The 19,799-nt window shown below is 43.3% G+C and overlaps 1 protein-coding gene across 3 annotated transcripts in view; it reads right to left on the bottom strand.

Annotated features, from left to right (window-relative positions):
- Positions 1 to 953: 953 nt before the first annotated feature.
- LOC147301738 (CLIP-associating protein 1-A-like) overlaps positions 954 to 19,799 on the bottom strand; it is a 53,828-nt gene continuing 34,982 nt past the window's right edge. Inside the window, exons 22-42 of one of the 3 annotated variants that reach the window (XM_086282644.1) lie at positions 19,548 to 19,742; positions 19,043 to 19,147; positions 18,766 to 18,822; positions 17,479 to 17,576; positions 17,331 to 17,354; positions 16,750 to 16,997; positions 15,981 to 16,044; positions 15,414 to 15,577; positions 14,845 to 15,067; positions 14,569 to 14,664; positions 11,728 to 11,880; positions 11,122 to 11,228; positions 10,426 to 10,548; positions 8,622 to 8,772; positions 8,200 to 8,437; positions 8,054 to 8,107; positions 7,754 to 7,956; positions 7,536 to 7,664; positions 7,245 to 7,451; positions 6,646 to 6,762; positions 954 to 6,123 (exon numbers count right to left, since the gene is read on the bottom strand). In XM_086282644.1, the coding sequence (XP_086138770.1) occupies positions 6,040 to 6,123; positions 6,646 to 6,762; positions 7,245 to 7,451; positions 7,536 to 7,664; positions 7,754 to 7,956; positions 8,054 to 8,107; positions 8,200 to 8,437; positions 8,622 to 8,772; positions 10,426 to 10,548; positions 11,122 to 11,228; positions 11,728 to 11,880; positions 14,569 to 14,664; positions 14,845 to 15,067; positions 15,414 to 15,577; positions 15,981 to 16,044; positions 16,750 to 16,997; positions 17,331 to 17,354; positions 17,479 to 17,576; positions 18,766 to 18,822; positions 19,043 to 19,147; positions 19,548 to 19,742 (2,840 nt within the window). In that variant the 3' untranslated portion in view covers positions 954 to 6,039. The remainder of the gene's footprint in view (positions 6,124 to 6,645; positions 6,763 to 7,244; positions 7,452 to 7,535; positions 7,665 to 7,753; positions 7,957 to 8,053; positions 8,108 to 8,199; positions 8,438 to 8,621; positions 8,773 to 10,425; positions 10,549 to 11,121; positions 11,229 to 11,727; positions 11,881 to 14,568; positions 14,665 to 14,844; positions 15,068 to 15,413; positions 15,578 to 15,980; positions 16,045 to 16,749; positions 16,998 to 17,330; positions 17,355 to 17,478; positions 17,577 to 18,765; positions 18,823 to 19,042; positions 19,148 to 19,547; positions 19,743 to 19,799) is intronic. The other 2 variants (XM_086282646.1, XM_086282645.1) reach the window with 2 other exon arrangements.

The following is a 19,799-nucleotide window of genomic DNA, read 5'->3' as shown; positions in this document are numbered from 1 at the left end:
AAATTATTCAAATGAGAGAATTCATGTTTGTCAAAGAAGTGGACTTTGCTTGTCTTTGTATTCTTTGTTTGATTCCTAATTTGTGAAAGAGGAGAATTTACATTTGGTCTTTTCAACCAGCATCATCATGATCACCTGTGTTGGACAGAAGCCCTGCTGTGCTTTGTAGCAAAATGTTCAATGAGCTCAGTTTCTCATTCCTCTAAACAGAAACTGAATTTCTTATGCTGCATCTCTCGCTTTCAGGTTCACTTCTGAATTTCTAGTCAGGTGAGACCCAGTGTTTACCAGTAAAGATTCAAATGTAGTCTGATTTCAACTGAATTTCGACCTCTGCCTATGGTGCCTGCAGGTATTTATGGACCTTCAGCTGTGGAAAGGAGTTTCAACTCATCATGGCCATGAATCCAATGGTAATCTTATGCTTTTAATGATTTCCTTGAACTGTATGTTTTTGTTTTTTTAATGATTGTACAGCATACACCTTTAATAATTTCAAAAACCAAGAAGTTTCAATTTATTTTCGATTTTCTCTAATTCACATATGGTCAGAAGTTTACATACAGCCTCAAATATGAACATACATGCCCATTAATATCTGGTTAAATTTTTAGCAGCTGCACCTACGGCATCAATTTCATAATCCTACATCACCTTGTTCTTGAGTGAACATTCAAAAACTTTGGTGTTTATGCTGTCTGCCTGCAGAGCAGGGTGACAACAATATTTCATCAGCCTTTTACAATGACGGGTAATAAAAACAATTTAAAAGCTTATAAAATGGGAAGAATTTTCCTCCACTTGTCCTTTAAATCTATTAATATTTAGTTGAAATTTGCTCTTCATTAGATACCTGTGACCAAGATTAAATTGAGTTTAGACGTCAAATGAATTCGTAGAAAACTGGACCTGGATAAAAAACACAAATGTTGTAATAAAGACAATAGAGAAAAGAAGTCTGATAGTTTATTTCAAGTTCTGCGAAATCTATCACAGGTGAAAGAGAACCAAACATGTAAATATATACAGTCATACACAGGGAAATAAACAGAATATAAATACTGTGTAGCATGAAAGGAAACTAACCAACTAAAAAAACCAAACTGGAGCCATGCACTGTAAGTTGTTTGAATGGGGAAAAAAAAAGCTTGAAGCGTATTTACAGCATCATTAAAAGGTTTTCTTCTCGCCTTCAGAAGCAGTGAATCATAGTGTTAGTACAGGTTAGTATTGGACAGAACAACCAGGTGTATTGCAAGAAATCTTTCCTCAAAGGCACTCAATCAGGAAATCAAAATAATGTTCTCAAATCTTAATTTCAAGTTGACTACATTTAACGATTCCTGTGACACACTCATGCAGACGCAGTTTCAAGTTACACTGTAGATTGAAATAAAGGGAACTGAGTTTTAGTTGCCAAAACTGTAGCCTAAACAAGCAAGTTTAACACCGGATCAGCACCACTGGACTGGACACGCTATGGAGGACTTCGACATTCAGTTCAGAGGGAAACGCTGATCAGATTCTCAAAGCTGAGAAGAGTGACAACGGCCACTGGTACAGTACATTTAACAGTCCAAGTAATGTGTCGGAAGAGATTCAGTAAGGCCTGGAAACATCCTTCACTTTTAAAGACATTCTGGGAAATGTTTGCTTTTTACTGAGAGTCAGACGTATATGCAGGAATGTGCAGAAATAAACACTGGGACCCTCGAGAGGGTGGGTATAGCATTTTGGAAGAACAGAAAGCATTTTTATTTCTACATGCATCCGACAACACACTACCTCTGAAGATGTAAACACAGATTCCATATTGGCTTCACTTTTCAGCCCCAGAGGTTGGAAGTAAAACTAATGCTGAAACTGAAAATCCTCTAATGTGTGCTAGAGGCAGTGTCCCCATAGACTACTGTGGTAAAATGTCCAAATTTATAGCTGAAGTAAACATCTTCACAGCTGCTACAAAAACAGTTTTGGTCAGAGCAAGAGCTGCAAAGTTTTGTAGGTATTGTAATTTCATAAAAACCAGACTGACAGACAAAGCTTGATTTCACTGAGAAATTCCACTAGTTTAAAGTAGAGACCATGCTACACTGGGATCACCTGTTTCACATGTATTAAGGCGTGGCCTATCTGCTTGATGGCCAGATGGTGTGTCACAGGCAGCTATAGGTTTTAGCTGTCTGGTAGACTTCACCTCAGCCTATTGGAGTTCCTAAACTGGACCTCTGGCTTGAGGTGATTAATATATTTGGATAATAAATAGAATCACATCATCAGCATGTAGTGGCAGTTTGTGCTCAGTCCCTTTTGGAGCATTTTAATGCAGTTATCTGACACATGATATGCATTGTGTTGCTGTGATTAGCTGTTCAAGAAGTTTTCGTTTTACGGAGTCAAATTCTAGGATTTTACTTGGATGTTCCTTAGCACTGTCTACTATTGTATGTTAGTTAGTGAAAATGTAGTTAAATTAAGCTAAATGCTTAGAAAAATCAGATAAAGTTCTGACATTCTTGTAAATATCTAAAATTTAGCTTGTAATGATGGATGATCTGTAATGTTCGGATCCCCACGCAAGCCATTTCTACACAAGGGAAAAGGGTCCAAATTTACAGAATGGAATCTCTGTAATCTCATCTGACTCTCAGCAAGAAAACAAATCACTTTGCTGGAAATGTTGGATTATTTCTCATCTTCTGCCCCCTCTGGAGCGTTTGTTTGGACTCACTTAGTGTGCGTGATGGGCGGAGTTCAGCACCAGGAAAGTGCAATCAGTCAGTCGATCAATCACTATTAAAAATTTCAGTCGTTTTTCCATCGTCATCGCTTCACCTACACTTCCTGCTGAGATAAAGTACATACACCAGAGTGGTTAGGCGCGTTTGTTAGTATTATAATAAGCAGCAGAAGGTTTAATTATAGGTGCGCTTATTTGAAAATGACACTTTTTTACACTGACCGGCGGAGCGTCTCAAAGGAGGACCTAAATGGGAATCTACAGTGTTTCCACAAGGAAATCCCAGCTGGATTTCTTGAAGTTTATTGCTAATGTCCACTCTGTTTCTTTTTTTACCACTGGCACTTCACCATTCAGCAGTTCAGCATTGTCGCGCTCATGTAGTAGCATCTAATGATTCAGATCGTCAATCTTTCCCACAGGTTTGTCATTCACATTTTAAAGGTCAAAAAAGTGACTTACATTCGATTTGGGAGCCGCTGATGCAGAGAGCACGGCCGCTAATACTATTTCTGAGATATTTAGGCCTTTATTTTGACCTTCAGCTTGAGCTTTAATATATATATTACAGTATTTTGGAATGAAAGTCCCCTAATCACAGTAGTCTAAACTTGACAGCAGTCATCAAAACTAATCAACTCCCAGTTTAACCCAAGCTGGGCCGTTCAATTCACAGGAGAGAGCAACACTGCTGTCATTACAGTGGTTTTAATTAGGAGCTGATTGACCTTTTAGTTTTTGACAGCCACTAAAAACCCACCATAGCTGAAAAAAAAATTAAACTTATGTGACACTCATCAGCTTGATTTTCCATTTAAAACTCAATAAAAGACAATTTAATCTTTTTTGTTCGTTATATCAGTCTCATATTTACGTAGGACGATGAGAAGCTTTCTACCTTTGGCCTGAAAAAAAAAAAATCATAAATCTGTATTTAATTATTGTCTCCTTTTGGTCACAAAATGTGCATTTTTTTAATTAACATTTACAAAGTGAGTTCAGTCTTTACGTTGTCTAACATAAATTAGATGATGGTGAGGATATTTACAGTCCAAATGAGTGAACGACCAAAGCAATCACCAAAAATATGTTTTCTTTGGAATTTTTCTTATTGTGGTCCTCAGTCTGTCAAGCTGACAGTCATTTTTTACATTTTTTAATAAATAAATACTTCTTTTTTTTAAATAAGAAGATGGATTAGTGCTATACTTGAAATTAGTGATAATATTTAAATGTTTGTGTGTAATTGGAAAGTATTGCTTTAAGTGTCCTGGTTCTTATATCTACTTTTATGAAAGTATGCATTTAAAGTTCTGACCGGAAATAGGGGAAAAGAAGAAAACCTCTCCTTAAATTTAGGATCAACCCAAAAAAGTACTGGGCAGACCATCCATCCATCCATCCATGTTCTACAGTTGTGTGCAAAATTTCCTTCCTATCACAACTTAAAAGAAATCTTTGTCTTTCAATAAATCTGCCTGCTATGTTCACATCAGCAGAAATGCTACAGAGAAATCGACACGTGTTTAGGTCAGTATTTTCTGCTGCCGAGTTATCTTTGCGTCATATGTAGAGATCTGTAATGAAAGCTTAAATGAAGTCACATTTTATGTTGATAACTGGAACACATATTTAAACATAAATATTGATAATTTAATGATGATTTAAAGACTAATTACACTATTTTTCAAACTTTTTCTAACAATTAGAAATGAAGTCCAACGCAGTATTTTAACAGCTTGTTTCTCAAACACTGCAATATATTAAAACCTTCTTAAAAACAACATTTATATAAATAAAAGGCAGCATTAAATTTCAAAACTTCCTAAACTAAAGTTAAGATTACTTAAATCCTACAATCAGCTCTTCAACATGCTTCTGTAAGCTGTTTAATCAGCTGAAATTTACCCTGCTGCTGCTAAAGCTTTTATTGTGAAAGTCACGTATACAAGAAAGTGCTGTTCACGCGCATGTAGGACAAATCTAATTTCCAACACTGAATATTAAATCTGTGTGTGTGGTCTGTCTCTTTCAAACCTCCACCTCATCTCCAACAGCTCATTTAGACAGCTAACTAAAGCAAACCTGTGATTTCAAAATAACTCTCACTCACAAGTCTAGTTCTTCATCTAAAAACACGGCCGTTTCCATTTGACATTTTTTTTCCAATTCAGGTAGAAAACTGTGATCTGTGAGGTGAAATATTTAGCCTTGACTATTAAATGGAAATCTAACTGATGAGTGCCACAAAAACAGAAATAATTTGTTCCTTCTTTTTCACACCTTAAAAAAATGACTTTAAAATATAAACACTGCTGTTTTCTGCTGGTTCTCGGGCCCAGAACAATAAAACTTTGCTGATTTGTAGTGCTTAAAATCATTGGCCAGCCAAATGATCAATCACTGTAAACTGAGACGAGCTTCACATCTTTTGAAATAGATTATTCCAGGACTGAGTGCAACCCCGTCGATTCTCCCATCGCACTCACAGAGGCATGAGCCCATTTTCAAAATAAAGCTTGTGTTGATCTTTCGATTATCTCTGGGATTCAGCCTTTTAAAGACCGTAGTGCCACTTTCTGTAACAACTCATTCAAATGTTAAAAACTGGAAAACGTCCCATCGATGAGGCAGTAGTTCATGAAGGAGACTCGCGCTCACTCAAAGCTCTTTACATTCAATAAAAGGTTTGATGTGTCAAAGCAAAACAGTGTCCAGGAAGTGGATTAAAGGTACTAAAAAGGAATAAAAATACTGACAGAAGGAGGAAGCTACACTGCAAAAACTCTCCTCTTCAGGTCCTTCATGGTTCCACGATCTCCTCGGCTTCAAACTGCACCTCACATCCAGGAGATTAAAGACAACGATGATGAGATGAGGAAGAGGAGATCTTGGTTTCAGGCACACGGCCTCTAAAAATTGATCATTTCCATACTGGAAGATGGAAGATGAAGTCTTAAGGCTAATGCATCTAGTGGTGGATCTTCATGAAACGTCTCAAAAGCCAGGGTCACCCTACCTCCAAAAAACGAGCTGAACTTTATGGATGATGGACATGAAACTGGAGCCGTGACAGCATGAGCTCCTCAGGGACTTCAGCTCCATCAGCAGCTGAAGGAATGAGATGGAAGATGGTTTGGGAAACAGAAGCTGGTCAAGAAGATGAGGTGCCAGGCACCTGGTCCTACAAAGAAACTGATGATGATCCCACTGGTGGTGACGTCGCCCCTCAGGTCGATCACCGGCTGATGGAATGAAACCGTTTATAAGCGTGTCTGCGAGGATGGAAGCTGCAGGAGTTAGTAGGAGGAGATGTCGGAGGAGCTGCTGCTGTTGCTGGTGGAGGTCTGCGCCCGCTTGATGTACAGGTTCAGCAGCTTCATCTGCAGGAGGGAAACAGCGGCGCGGTCAGAGGACTCCAAGAGCTCTGCAGATAATCTAAAGCTCACTGCTCTTTAAACACTATACTAAAGTTAAGTTATTGTAACAAAACTTGATTTATATGACAACATTCAAACAGGTAAACACAGTTTAGGTTAGTTCACAATTAAGAAAAAAAACACTGGGAAATTTATGAAAAAAAAATATAAAAATGCAAGAAAAATACTGTTAAACAGATAAATTTATGAGAAAGATTTACTAGAAAAAATTGTCAAAATTATGAAAAAAGAGCAAATATCTGTCAAAAATTGAATATTATTAAGAAAAAATTTAAAAATTAAAAGCTTTTGTCAAACTTACAAGAAAAAGATTTACTCACAAAAATAGTGAATTTAAAAGAGGGGAAAAACAGGCAAACTGCACGATTGCAAAAGCCCTTTCACTGTACTTTTAAAGACTTAATATTTCTGCGGTGAATCGTCTCTACGTGTAGGATGCCGTTTCAGCTGTGTAGTCTGAAATACCTTGCTGCCGGTCAGCTGAGCCAGGTAAGGCTTCAGCTCCTCTCCGATCACAGAGTAGATGGCCACCAGGCAGAAGACGCTGGCCTTCCTCACGCTGCTCTCAGTGTTGTCGTAGCCCTGAAACAGCAGAAGGAGAGACTGATATCAACACAATTGAAACAAAGAAGAGTTTATCTCACCGATGACTGTGTGAATAATTTCTGGGATAAAGCTGATCATACGGCAGAGGAAATTAAAAAGATATTTCAATATGTGTCTAAATTCAGTCTTTTCAGGTACAACATGAAACACACGAGTGCTACTGACACTAGTTTTATTTCAGTATAAAAAACTGTCTAAAGGCAGTCTCGGTCTATTCGTGTGCTGCATGGTTATCTTACCTGTACAAGTCTCTGGATTTTAACCATATTGTATTCTTGTGTTTGTAATAACACAGTTTAACCATTTTTAAGTGTTTTCATTTACTCAAACATTAAATACATTTCAGTTCACACATCCTGCATACTGGAGCCCAAATGGTGGATACAAGTCCGTAACATGAGCTAATCTTGCGTGTTCATGAGCAGTTAAAGCATCTACAAATTTAAAGAATGAAAAACCTGCAGGAGTCCGGGGATGATGTCGGGCAGCAGCTGGTGCAGCGGCTCTCTGGTGATGCGTTCGATGGCCCTCGTCTGCATCTTGATGGCGGCCAGGTTGATGGGGTAGTCGGCCGTCTGCACGATGGGGCAGAGCACCTTGATGCACTGCTCGGGGTGGATGGAGCCCGCCAGCGTGGAGGCCGCCTCCTCGGCCGCCCGCACCACCTTCAAAAGAAGAAAGGAGCGCCATGAGGGTCAGAATCACAGGAAGACCGGAGGAGTGGCCTCTGGTTTCTTTTTCATCCTCACCTCCTTGTGCGAGTCTTTGTGGGCCTCCAGCATCTTCATGATGGTGAGCTCAGCGTAGTTCTTGAAGCGGGCGGGCTGGTTCCTCAGAATCTCCTTTAGGACTCGCAGGGCGAGTGCCCGGATTGTGTGCTGGGACAGCGAGAGGAAACAAGTCACTCACAGGACATTTACAGCAGTGGGGGAAAAAATCAAAAACAACGGAAGCCTCGCGTCCTCACGTCTTTGTCTCCCAGCGTTTCGAGCAGGAGCAGCAGCATGGTCTTAAAGTGCTCTTCCCACACCACCAAGCTGTCCTCCCGGGCCACCTTCAGCATCTCCAGCAGGGTCCCCCGGCGCTCCTCAGGGCCCCGCTCCCCTGCCTGGCCCTGGGAGAGCTCCTTCAGCAGCTCTCCGACCAGCTCCAGCTGCTCAGCAGCCCCGGCTGTAGGTGGAGGGGAAAGAGGTAGTTTTTAAAAAAAAGTGAGAACAAAGATCAAATAAATAATTTGTTCACCTCTGAGGTTTTCTGGTGAGTTTACCTGGGAAACCTTTGGGGTTCAGGATCTTGTTTTCCACACTTTCCTGCCGGCGGCCTGCAGAGTGGGACGGGAAAGACAGAAAAACTGAATCTTTACCGACGCAGCAGGACACACACTCCTGCACAGCTTTTGTCCTAAGGTCCCACCTTCTCGCAGCTGCTCCACAGCGTCCTCGTACAGCGCCTCCTTCAGCGCAGCTTTATCCATCGTACTGATGCCGTCCGTGTAGTTGTATGGGTTGTACTCTCTGAAGCGCGGGCCGGCGAAGGATCGAGGAGACGGCGTGTTCAGCAGAGAGGTCTTGTTGTCCAGGGCAGTGCGCCCGCCCTCCACTGCATCACCGCTGGGACGAGGTTCGGAGTCCGAGGAAGCCCCGCCTCCAGTCTAAGATTCAGTGACAGCGGAGCAGATGAGTTATTCTGAGTCTTTACTCCAAAATAAAATAATCTTTTTTTTTTTTCTTTTTGACCAAAAAAAAAAAACAACCCAAAAAAAATAATCTGTATTTGAATATGTTTAACAGTTATTTCAGTTATCTGCCCTCTGGTTCCTCCCTGTAACTCCTCACCATAACGCCATCCTTCTTGCCGTCCCGCCTCAGCGGTTCCACCAGGTCCTCCTGGCTGCGGAAGCTGAAGTTCTGGATGGCCTCGGTGACACCGCGCAGCGAGCTGTAGATCTCCTCGGAGTTCAGGTTCTCGCTGTCGTACTCCAGCATGCTGCAGCACGAGACAAGTCCAATGGGCATTTTAGACAGGATGTAGGCAACATCGTCAGGGGATCGTCACTTAAAGGGAGAGTTCATTGCTAAATCAGATTCACATGTTTTTCCTCTGGCCTGTAGAGCGTGTTATCCATATTTACCTGGAGCTGTAGAGGCGTCGGCCCCAGCACTAAATCGCCCTGAGCTGCTCCAAGCACCAAAAACACATTTGGAAAACTCAGCAGTAATGACTCCAGACCTGTTTGGGCTTTTTGGTTTTTTATATCCCCAAACACAGAGGTACTTTCATCCATTACATCATGTTTATCCAGGATCTTCAAAGCAGGATTTTCTTGTATGCAATTGGAATTTAATGCTATAAATATTTTTCTTTCCCTACAAACTAATAGTTGTCCCCATTTTACTTTGGTGGTCAGTTAATCCACTCGAGGTTTGAAGAAAACTGGTGTTTAGATCAGACTGTGCTGTGTTACTTTTTGTTTGTCTTGTAATAAATTTCTTAAGAAAAACTTTAAAGTTACAGTTTGTAAAAACTCACCACTAGATGTCAGTAGGCTGCAGAAACTGAGTTCTGTTTTCTTACCCCTGACATGTTCAGTGCGTAATTCTAGCTACAGTGGCCACTGTAGGACAAACGGCTCTGTCTGCTGATCATCTGTAGTGAGTGTAGGCTGTCAGTCAGCCTCAGCTGTCGATATGTGTCCACATCTATTAACTCTGGAGGAGGGTATAAAACTTGTGTGAAAGTAGTCCGATACGAGTCGATATAAAGGACATGTGAAACTTGTCTCTGTCTCCTGCCGCAGTTAGCTGCTGCTAGTAAAACTTTGAACTTTGAAGTGGAGCGTTAATGTTAACGCTGTCTGGCAGGTGTGAATGCCAGAGAGGCCGAAAAAGATGACTGGAAAGTTACTGAGGGCTTGTGTCTGTTTACAAGGAATGAGAACCTCGATCAGCGCAGGAGACGCGTGGGAACAGTCGATTAAATCAGAGGATCACTGCCCACATAACTGCTTCTAGAAGGACATTTAATCATCAATATATCCAAAGCATCAAAACAGTGGAGATGAATAAAGAGCACCACAGGTCAGAGGAAGAACGTGTGCCTCTGTCTTTGAGGTGGACTGTCCCTCTAAGAGACGGGTGGAAGTACAGAGGCTCTTCTTCTTAACAGCACCTATGATCCCTTTAATGTCAGCGACATGAAGCAGCTCCATTTTCATCTTGAAGATTGTGAATGACGACTGAGGGCATTTTCCTTGACATGGATCAAACACAAAAGCATCTGCGTGCCAAACAAATTAGTCAAATCTTGTACCAAGGGATGGTTTGTCCATGACCAGGAAACAGGAAGTGCAGAGCCGTGCATGTTGACGAGCGCACGCGGACAGATGAGAGACAGAAGGAAAGCCACCTTTCAGTCACCATGACGACAAAAAGAAAAACAGACACACGAAGCTGATGGAGGCACCGAGGCAGCAAAGGTGACGACAGACTGATGGAAGCTCGAGGTTTCACAGAGAACTCCAAAATATCTTTAAAAATAAGCTTAGAAATCCATTCATCACTACAGAGACAGATCCAACTGTTAAACTGTGAAACCCCGTACAGAGGAGGGAGGAGGAGGAGGGGGAGGAAGAAGGGTTACCTGGGTGAGTAAGCTCGCCGCAGGGCCTTGAGGGAGGAGTGGGCAGTGGGTGGAGGAAGAGGGGAGGGGAAGGGTGGATGAGGGAACTTGGAGAGGCCGTCTGCGCTCCAACCCCACAGCCGACTGTGACCAGCCGGGGAGGAAGAGGTGGAGGAGGAGCCCGGAGAGAAGAAGAGATGTGAAAAGAGTGGAAGATAAGGAGAAGCAGTGCTCTCAGTCAGAGTTAGTACAGGCGGAGGGATCATTAGTATGACAGCTGTGAGGAAACCTGCTGATTGGCTGAGAGGAGAAAACGTCTAAAATCACACGAAGCTTCAGGAAGAGACGCACGGAGCCGAACATGAGCCTAAAATTCTGACGTTCATTTAAAACAAAGCATCAAACCGCAAGTTTAGACTTTGAGCTTTGGCTCTGATTTTGAGCTCTTCAATGGCTCCACAGTGGAGTGGTCAACATCTAAACTCTGTGGCGACCCCTCAGTGCAGCTTTACACTCCTCTGTTAACGAGCGAACAAAGAGAAGACACGGGGAAATACGCCCGCTGCGTTATAACCTGAGCTTCAAAATAAAAGTCTGGACGATGGCAGAAATGAAGGATGAACTGCTGAAGCCACAATTTTATCGGTGTGGATAAAATTATACACAGGAAACGTGGTTTGAATTTTAGGTGTGGCGATGGCGGGGCCGTTTCTGTACCTGGGGGAAAGGCCGCCGTGGGAGCAGTTTGTGGGGGAGGTCAGCGGGCTGCTGCGGCTGCTGGGCTGTCGCAGGGGCGTCCGACCTGCCGAGTTACTGGGAGACGCCTGCGGATCCATGAAACACAAGTGTCTGGATTTAATGTGAGAACATTCAGAAAGCCACAGCTGTGATGATGTAAGGATAAGAGGAACAGCACACATACAGAAACTACTATATTTATCAAAACAAGTGTGTTTGTGCATCTATACAACACAAACAACAAAAAAGCCTAAAACTCTTCTTTAAAATGATTATTTAGTCTAATCAATAATCTTAAAGTCAATTACAAACATCTACAGCCATGTGACATATTTATTGTTTGAGTTAAAGTCCTAAAGTGTGTTACGATATTAGTTATCAAGGTCAGGCTACGATGATTTATCAATATATTCTGGTATAGATCAATAAATAAAGGAATAAGACCTCCTGGAAATAAAATCTTTAAAAAAACATCCTGAAAGAATGTTGTTTAAATGAATCTGAATGCAAACATCTCCATATTTGAGCCTGTGTGTGTGTGTGTGTGTGTGTGTGTGTGTGTGTGTGTGTGTGTGTGTGTGTTACCATGCTGATGCCGCTGTTGGCACTGGCGTTCCTCAGGTGGTTGTGCAGCAGCTTTGTTGTCCCGTCCTGGAAGGTTTTGGGCAGAGCACCCAGCAGCATGGTGAACTCTGGAGTGTTCAGCTCAAAGAGGGCGATCAACACCACCTGGGCTGCCTGCACACACAAAGAAAACATGTTACACATCACTTTACTGACGTTTAATGACTGTCACTGCACTGATTTTGGCACTGAACATGAAGAAAAGCTTTCGCTCTGTTATAAAGGACAGCCAGAAGTAAATTAACCTGTTTGAAATAAAACAAAATATTGTTTTGCAGCATTTTATTGCAACAGTCAGCCGCACTGAAGCACCATGCAGACGTGAATGATACCAGATAATGCTGTAGTTCAAAATAAAAGCTTCCTGTTAGTCACAGGAATTTTACATGATGCTTTAGTTTCACTTTTTCCAAAATAAAAGCATCTAGCTATTTATTGCATGACGCTTAGGCTACGTTCACACTGCAGGCGAAAGCGAAACTTTTTTGACTCTATGCGACCCATATGCGTTCATGGCATGACAGTGTGAACAGCACAAATCCGATATTGTCAAATCCATCCTGGGTCACTTTCGTATGTGGTACTGAATCCGATACATATCTGATGTTTTAGAAAGCGACTGCTGTTTGAATGGTCATGTCGCATTAAATCCGTCTTTTATGTCAGTGACACAAGACAGACGCCAATTATCAGCGCCGGAGAAGACATCGTGAACGCTTCCTGGCCATCCCGTGTAGATGTCAGTGAAACTGTTGGGAAGACAACGTTGGAGAAATGTGAATATTTTATTTGTGCTGTATAATCTGCAGATTCTGACAGAAATCAGCAACTATCCTTTGAAGCACCGCTCCTCTAAAACAGCAATAAGGATCATTATTAGGCCATATGTAAATAACAAAATAACTTTATAACTTAAAGCAAAATTGGGAAACGAAACAAACGTCCGAAACAAGTCTTTATATTAACGGCCAACAGTCAAACAATACTGTTTGCTCTGAGTCTAAACAGAGCACGTTGTGTGTGACGTCGTCTTTTGTGCATGCGGGCCGCTTTGAGGGTTCACACTAGAGCGTGTTTGCTGTCACATTTTATTTGCAGTGTGAACAAGCAGACAAAAAAATCAGATTTGATCAAAAAATCGGAATTGAGCATTAAGACCTGCAGTGTGAACGTAGCCTTAGATACTTCAGTGTTGTGGGACTTTTAAAGTAAAAGTCCCCAGTTAATTTTAGACCTTTAGACCTTCAGACCTTCAGAATAAAAGCCTTCAATTTCATGCACAAGTTTATCAGCATGCTTTAATGCCCAGACCTTTTTTTGTTTTTAAGTAAACCTGTTTACCTCCAACCTTTCAACAGTTAGTAACAGACAAAGTCCAGCAGTAACAAAAACCGTACCACAATTTCTCCACAAATTAAGACAGAGTGCTTTCAAAGATTAAATCCTCGCACAGAGAAATCAACTCTGAGTAAACATGGCTTCAGCAGTGTTCACTTATTATAACCCTGGCTTCCACTTTAAAGTGGACCTATTGTGCACCATATTTTAATTCTGGGCTTTGCATGATTTACAGTTCAAAATATTCTTTGTTTATTTTATTTTAGTTTGTCCACAATTAAGCCAGCTTTTTTCTGATTGGCTGCCCTTTGCAAACTCAAGGTTTGAACAGCAGGTGGATGGAACTTCTGTGACAAAAAAACCCCCAAAAACTGAGAGTTTGGAGCAATTTGACCTCTTGTTAAGTGCCAGGATTTATACATCGGGGAAACCAAACAACCTCTGGCGAAGCTGATGGCACAACACAGAAGAGCTACCTCATCAGGCCAGGACTCTGCAGTCTGTTCACACCTACAGGCCAGTGGACACTCTTTCAAGGATGAGGATGTACACATCCTGGACAGGGAGGAACGCTGGTTTGAGCGAAGAGTCAAGGAGGCCATTAACGTGAAAAGGGAAAGACCATCTCTGAATCGAGGAGGGGGCCTAAGGGTACATCTGTCACCATCTTACAATGCTGTGATTGCAGCCATTCCCCAACTCTCTGTGAATGGTACTCATGGCCATTGGTCAGTGGTTGTTGATCAATGGTCATGAGAATTTGCATAATTACGATTAAGGAACTGACCTCCCAGCCCATTGTTCCTTCAGTGGGCTGGTTTCCGTCATTATGCAAATGTACTGTTTATAAGATTAGAGAAACCTGCAGTCAGCTGAGACTGAAGAAGTCACTTCGATGAGTGACGAAACGTTTCTCTCACTGAAAACGCTGCGTCCAGAGGAACAGAATCAACTTTTGGAGATTTGTACAAAGACTGCGATTCTCTGAAACTTTGACCATTTTAATTGGAAGAGGAAAAAATATAACAGGAAAAATAAAAGTAATAGTTCTGTTAACATGCAGCATGTCAATTGAACTTGTTAAGCAAAAGCTAAAGGAAGCATTTATCACTCAGTTTCCTTTCAAATGATTCGAATGTTTCATGTTTTACTGTAAAGGTTAAAGGTCAGACTCATGCCTGATAATAAGAGAAATATCATAATGGTCGGCAGAGTTAGTCTTAAAGCTGCACTCAGCTGCAGCATCTCATGCACACACCTCAGGTACACAGACACCTCTCCACCGTTTTCACCATTTGCCAGCAGTTAGTGCTGAAAAGCATTCACAGAACCCGCTCACACTCTCAGGTTAATGTCCTCTGTACGCGGGCCTGAACAAACACGCTCACAGCAGCTTCCCGCTTCTTTGTGACCGGGTTAGACGAGGTTATTCACGCTGCGCATGCTCACTGGTAGAGGATCTACCTGCTTGCACCTCTCCTCCAGGTTGCCCTCCCCGGGCAGAGAGGCCACGGTGCTGGTTCGGCCTGAGAAATCCTCCCCTGCCCAGTTATGAAGGGTCTAAGGGTGAGGTGGGTGGAGGAAGGACCATTAAGGGGGAAAAATTTAAGACATGAAAAAAAACAAAAAAACAGAACAAAAAAACTGAAAATATAAAAAAAATGAAACATTTAGAGGAATTTAAAGGGATGAAAAGGGGGGAGTGTTTTAAGGAAGATGGAGGCTGACATGCCCTCCTACCTTGCGGACATCGGAGCTCTTGGGCTCGGTGGTCCAGGTGATGATGCGGGAAACGGCGAGGCGTGTCTCGCTGGAGTTGACAAAGTCGGCTGGGTCCATCTGCCTGGCCAGAGCCTCGATGTAGCGCAGGATGGCCACCTTCACCTTCAGGTTGGGGGTCTGCGTCTGATCCACGATGAAGCGCATCAGGATGTTGAACTGCTGCTCGTATGGGAAGGACTCCCTGCATGGAGGCGGGAAGGAGGAGAGAAAAACATGGTCAGAACACGAGATGAAGTTACACCCTCTTTTTTATTGACAACAGCTGCTCTTGCTTCAGTGAGTTCACACAACATATTCTAAAGTAATTTATAAACTTTAAAAAAAAAACATTTAGTGCAAAATATCTCCTGTGCTCCACCTGCAGGACCAAATTAAATAACAGGATCACTTTCCCCTTTACTAAAACTGTGACTCGTTGCTCTTTTGTGTTATTTCCTGCACAGAGTTTGGTTGATTGGAGTTTAATTTGCTGCAGGATAGAAGCATACAGGACTTTTCTTTAATGATGAAAAGGTTTCAGTCTTAACCTCGTGACATCCAGAGCCTTCTGGACTTTGGCCTGGACAGAGCCCAGCAGGTCGGCGCCCATCTTCTTCAGCAGCTGTGTGAGCAGGACGAAGAGCCAGTCCAACAGGTCGTCCCTGTGCAGCACGATGAAGTCCACCAGAGTCTCCAGGAACATGCTGAAGACCTGTCACAGAGTCAGGGGTGATGATGAGGAGGAGATGTTTGAGTGTTTGTCTGCACATGTTGGTCTGAGACGAGTACACACGCAGTGAAATATGACAGCAGACAGTTCTCATGTGAGTGAGAGCAAACACTTACTCTCTGGTGTTTGTTAGAGTCCGCATCAGCGAGGAGGCATGCAACAAGAAAACACACACTGTTAGTTTGTCCTGCTGTTAGTGACGACACGAGAGCAGTGAAATCAGCCACGACGCTCACGTCCCAGCTTCAGAGTCACAACAAACTCCCAGGTTTATCCCTCCGGCTCTCACTGTCCCCTCTCTCTCCACAGAAAGTGTGAACTGCTGCTTTCTGACGTCGGCTTTCACTTTTAATAAGAGTACGTGTGAAACATGCTGCCGTCTCACCTTGCTGTGAGGGTCCGCAAACATCCTGGTGAAGATCTCACAAAGCCTCTTCAGCTCCACACGACTGAAACAACAGGTACGGTTATTTTGTTGCCAACAGAAAGCTTTTATGTGCAGACAGAGTAAAGAAACAGGAAACATTACAGTTCTCTACTTTACTGTAGCTTCATTAGATAAACTCGACTTTGAGAGGAAGAGAAAATAGTGAGGTGAGAAGCACACTCATTTTCTCATATCCTTTTTTGTTTGTTTGTTTGTTTTAAACCAGAGGAGTCGCCCCCTTGCATAAATAAAAAAAGACCAGGGGTCATGAGAAACTTGTATCTAGTGATGGGTGTGGCTTTTTAGACTAGAATACGCGTCCATCACTATATACAGTGTATAGCTACAACAGAGCAAGTTCGCTGGAGATCATCTCCTGAACCGCGCACAGTGCATTTCCAGTAGCTGAAACAGATCTGAACAGAAGTAGGAGTGTGTTGAAAACACAGCCTCTGGATCTCAGCCTGGACTGACCACTAAAATCTCTCTGCTTTAACCTTTCTGCTGACTGCCAGCATCAAGGTACAAGGTTGATTAGAAGTGTACAAAGACTACAAGGTTTCTTTTATTAAACCCTTCTTTAACAAAACTCCTGACATTAAACTCATAACCCAGCATGTTTCTTTACGATGAAACCTTATCCACCGCCCCTTTACATCAACCAAAAGTCCTCAAACCTGCAGAGGCGGAGCTTTTCAGACCTGTTTTCCACTGTTGGCACACCCACCTGAGCATCCTCTGGCTCTTGAGCAGGTTCTGCAGTCCCAGCAGTCCCTCCTTCCTCTCGGACCAGTTGGCGCTGGCACAGTGGTTCAGCACCTCCGCCACGTCCTCCGTCTGACGTAGGTAGTGCGGCGCCACGCCGCCGTTACGTGAGCTGTAGGAGCGCTCAGAGCAGGCGCTGGAGGCGTCGCTGTTGGCGTCGTCGTCTGAGTACATCCCCGGCGACTCGAACCGCCGCCTCACTGGCCTCCGCTACATCAGAGAGGAGATGAGAGAGGCTAAGTGTAAAGACGAGACTTCACAGGGTAAATGTACAGCTGTCAGAAGAAGTAGCATGCAGCTACACAGGCAGACTCATGGATGCTTCTGGTGTCATCGCATGAGATGGATGAGGTTACTTTGGGGTTTTTCCCCCCTCTCTTGTGAGTCCATATCAACATGCTGCTTTTAATGGAGCGATAAGCAACCTTTACCAAACTAAAACAACTTGAAATAAAGCAAATCACTGCATCCATGTTTAAAACGTTAAAGTCAGTGTGCACAGCTCATGCTCTGCATGCAGTGACAGGTGAGATCTACCTGTACCTTACTCCTCGAGTCTCCTAAGAGCTGAAATGTACAAAGTCCAGAGAGAAAGAGCAGAGAGGGCATTAACAGAGCTGAAAGAGCTGCGACAACATCTTTGATTCACATTTGTATTCACATTAAGGCAAAAACAGTTTTCTGTTCTCACCAGAGCATCGGCGACCGCAGCCTCGACTTCGGTGCCCGTGTTGAGGATCCTCATGGCATTGACTGAGGCAGAGATCCGAGCCTGATGGGACAGCCGGTCTGATGGGAGGAGGTCAGAGGAGGAGAAGCAGTTTGATTAGAGGCTTTAAAATCCACAGGCACGCCTCAATATTAAACAGAAACATCTCCTTCATGTAGAACTGATGATCAATAACAGTGACGTGAGTCTTGGTCCCGTTTTTGTGAATTCAGACAATTTAATGAGTTCAAATTACATGAGAAGAATTTGTGTTATTTACCTGTGCAGGTTGCAAATTTTTAAGTAACTGCTTTAAACCAGACCAAACCCACAGTGATGAGCAGAGAGGCTGTTTGAATGTAATATAATATAACACAAGTCCAGATCTGAGCAGCGAACAGCCTGTTTAATCAACTCAAATACAAAGAAACAAACTCCATAAACTGCATGAGAGAAATAAACTTCATGATGCTCTGCAAAAAAACAAAAACAAAACACCAAACTGAAGGAGAAGCAAAACTTTATCTTCAATATTTACAAGCATGAACTCCTGTTTCCTGTAGCCGTTTCATAGCAACAGGTAGGGGTGTAACGATTCGCCTGATCCATAGTCAGGTTAATTACAAAACATACGGGCAAGTATTTGCTTTATCACGGGCATGATCAGCTGATAATGAATTAAGTATTCCCAGTTTTCTCTTTACTTGAAGCATCTTTAGCTTTCACCATGCTAACAGCCCACCGACAGCCCAACTCATAATGATGAGTTTAATAAACAAAAACGAGGAACTTTGTTAGAGAATCTTGACTGTTTTTGTGAGTATGTTGTACTCTGGCACAGAGTATTCCACCTTAAAGCTGCACCAGCTTATATTTATCTGACAGATTTACTGGGTGGAGGCAGGAGACTGCGGACGTTTGCACCCTGATTCAGAACCGTTACACCCCTGGTAGCGATAAACATGACAAAGGCAGCTATGACTGTAAGGACCAGGCCAAACTGGTTTAGTACCGCCCCCTGTAGGTGAATGAGATGTACTGCTTTACGTGCACCAGAGTGGGAAACTTCACTTAAGCATCTTTAAGGTTTATCTGTGGCTGGAGGCTACATCTGATTGCTCTGTAAAGGTTTCCAATATCTGACTGATTATTGATTACTTCCCACTCTGACCACAGGAGGCAGAGTCGACTTTGGCCATGCAGGGTGAGGCAGGAAGCTTTGAGCCGCTTTTGTTTTCGTTATCTGTTTAAATCTGCTCCACTGGTCACCTGAGTAGCACTCTGCAGAGGACAGGGCGCTGGTGGAACGGGAGTGACGGCGGGACGCTGAAGGAGGACGCAAAGTTAAGGAGAGACCAGGAGTGAGGATGCTATTTTACAGAGGAACTTAAAAGACAACAATTAGCTGCACTTTAAAGGATTACCAGCAGACACAACCTGGACAATTAGACAGAGAGCATGCAGATAAAAAAGCAGGAAAAGTAAGGATTTAGTCAGACAGACGTCTGAGATTGTCTCAGCCTTCAGTTTTTGATACCATACTCACCCAGGGGGGAGAAGCCCCGCGCCGGGCTGGTGTCGCGGCTGCTCTCGCGACTGGTTTCGCGGCTGCAGCCCTGACTCATGCTCGGTCGAGGGATGCGACTCCGGGCTGCAGAGGCGGACACACAGACAGACAGAGAGCGGTGCAGGGAAGAGAGGTTAGGCAGACATGACACACCTGAAGCCCAGCAGAGACGGTTAGTGAGTCAGGCAGGCGAGCGAGACAGAGGGGGGGGAGGCAGCAGGTGTTAGCATCAGGAAGACAAACCAGGAAGGTCTTTCGCCTCCAGTCGAGCGTGCAGGTCGACTCACATACAAGGAGTCCGATCTGCCAATTCTGACCGGCTTTACTGTTTCAGACAGCATCATATTTATACCAAGTTCTCAGATTTTTACTTTCAGTAATTCTTTTTCCACTTTTTAACTTGAACTTCTTCACAAATGCTCCCAAACCTGTGTTTTTAAAAAAATGCTTTCATTTTTAAATGTGTCTGTCTTCCCTCCCATACCCGTGCCTGATCTGGTGGGGCTGGTCTCTCGGCTGCAGCCCTGGCTGCGGTGACCTCGAGGTCGGCTCTTGTCGGTCAGGCTGGTGGAGGTGCTACCCGTGGCGGCGGCAGTGGCACCGGTGCCCATGGTGGGCCTGGGGATCCGGCCATAGGTGGAGCTCAGCAGACGCCCGGGAGAGCCTGACCGACTCCCAGCTGAAACACAGGAAGACATATTTCGGTGAACCAGTTCATATGTCTGTCACACCTTTG

Source organism: Aulonocara sp. 'chitande type north' Nkhata Bay, linkage group LG23, assembly GCF_057382095.1.
Source record: "Aulonocara sp. 'chitande type north' Nkhata Bay isolate Kocher_YH1m ecotype deep benthic linkage group LG23, A_spYH_male_GT1.1, whole genome shotgun sequence".
In the NCBI taxonomy this organism is placed as follows: Eukaryota; Metazoa; Chordata; class Actinopteri; order Cichliformes; family Cichlidae; genus Aulonocara; species Aulonocara sp. 'chitande type north' Nkhata Bay.
Note: the sequence above shows the minus strand (reverse complement) of the source record. Positions and strands in the feature narration are given on the sequence as shown.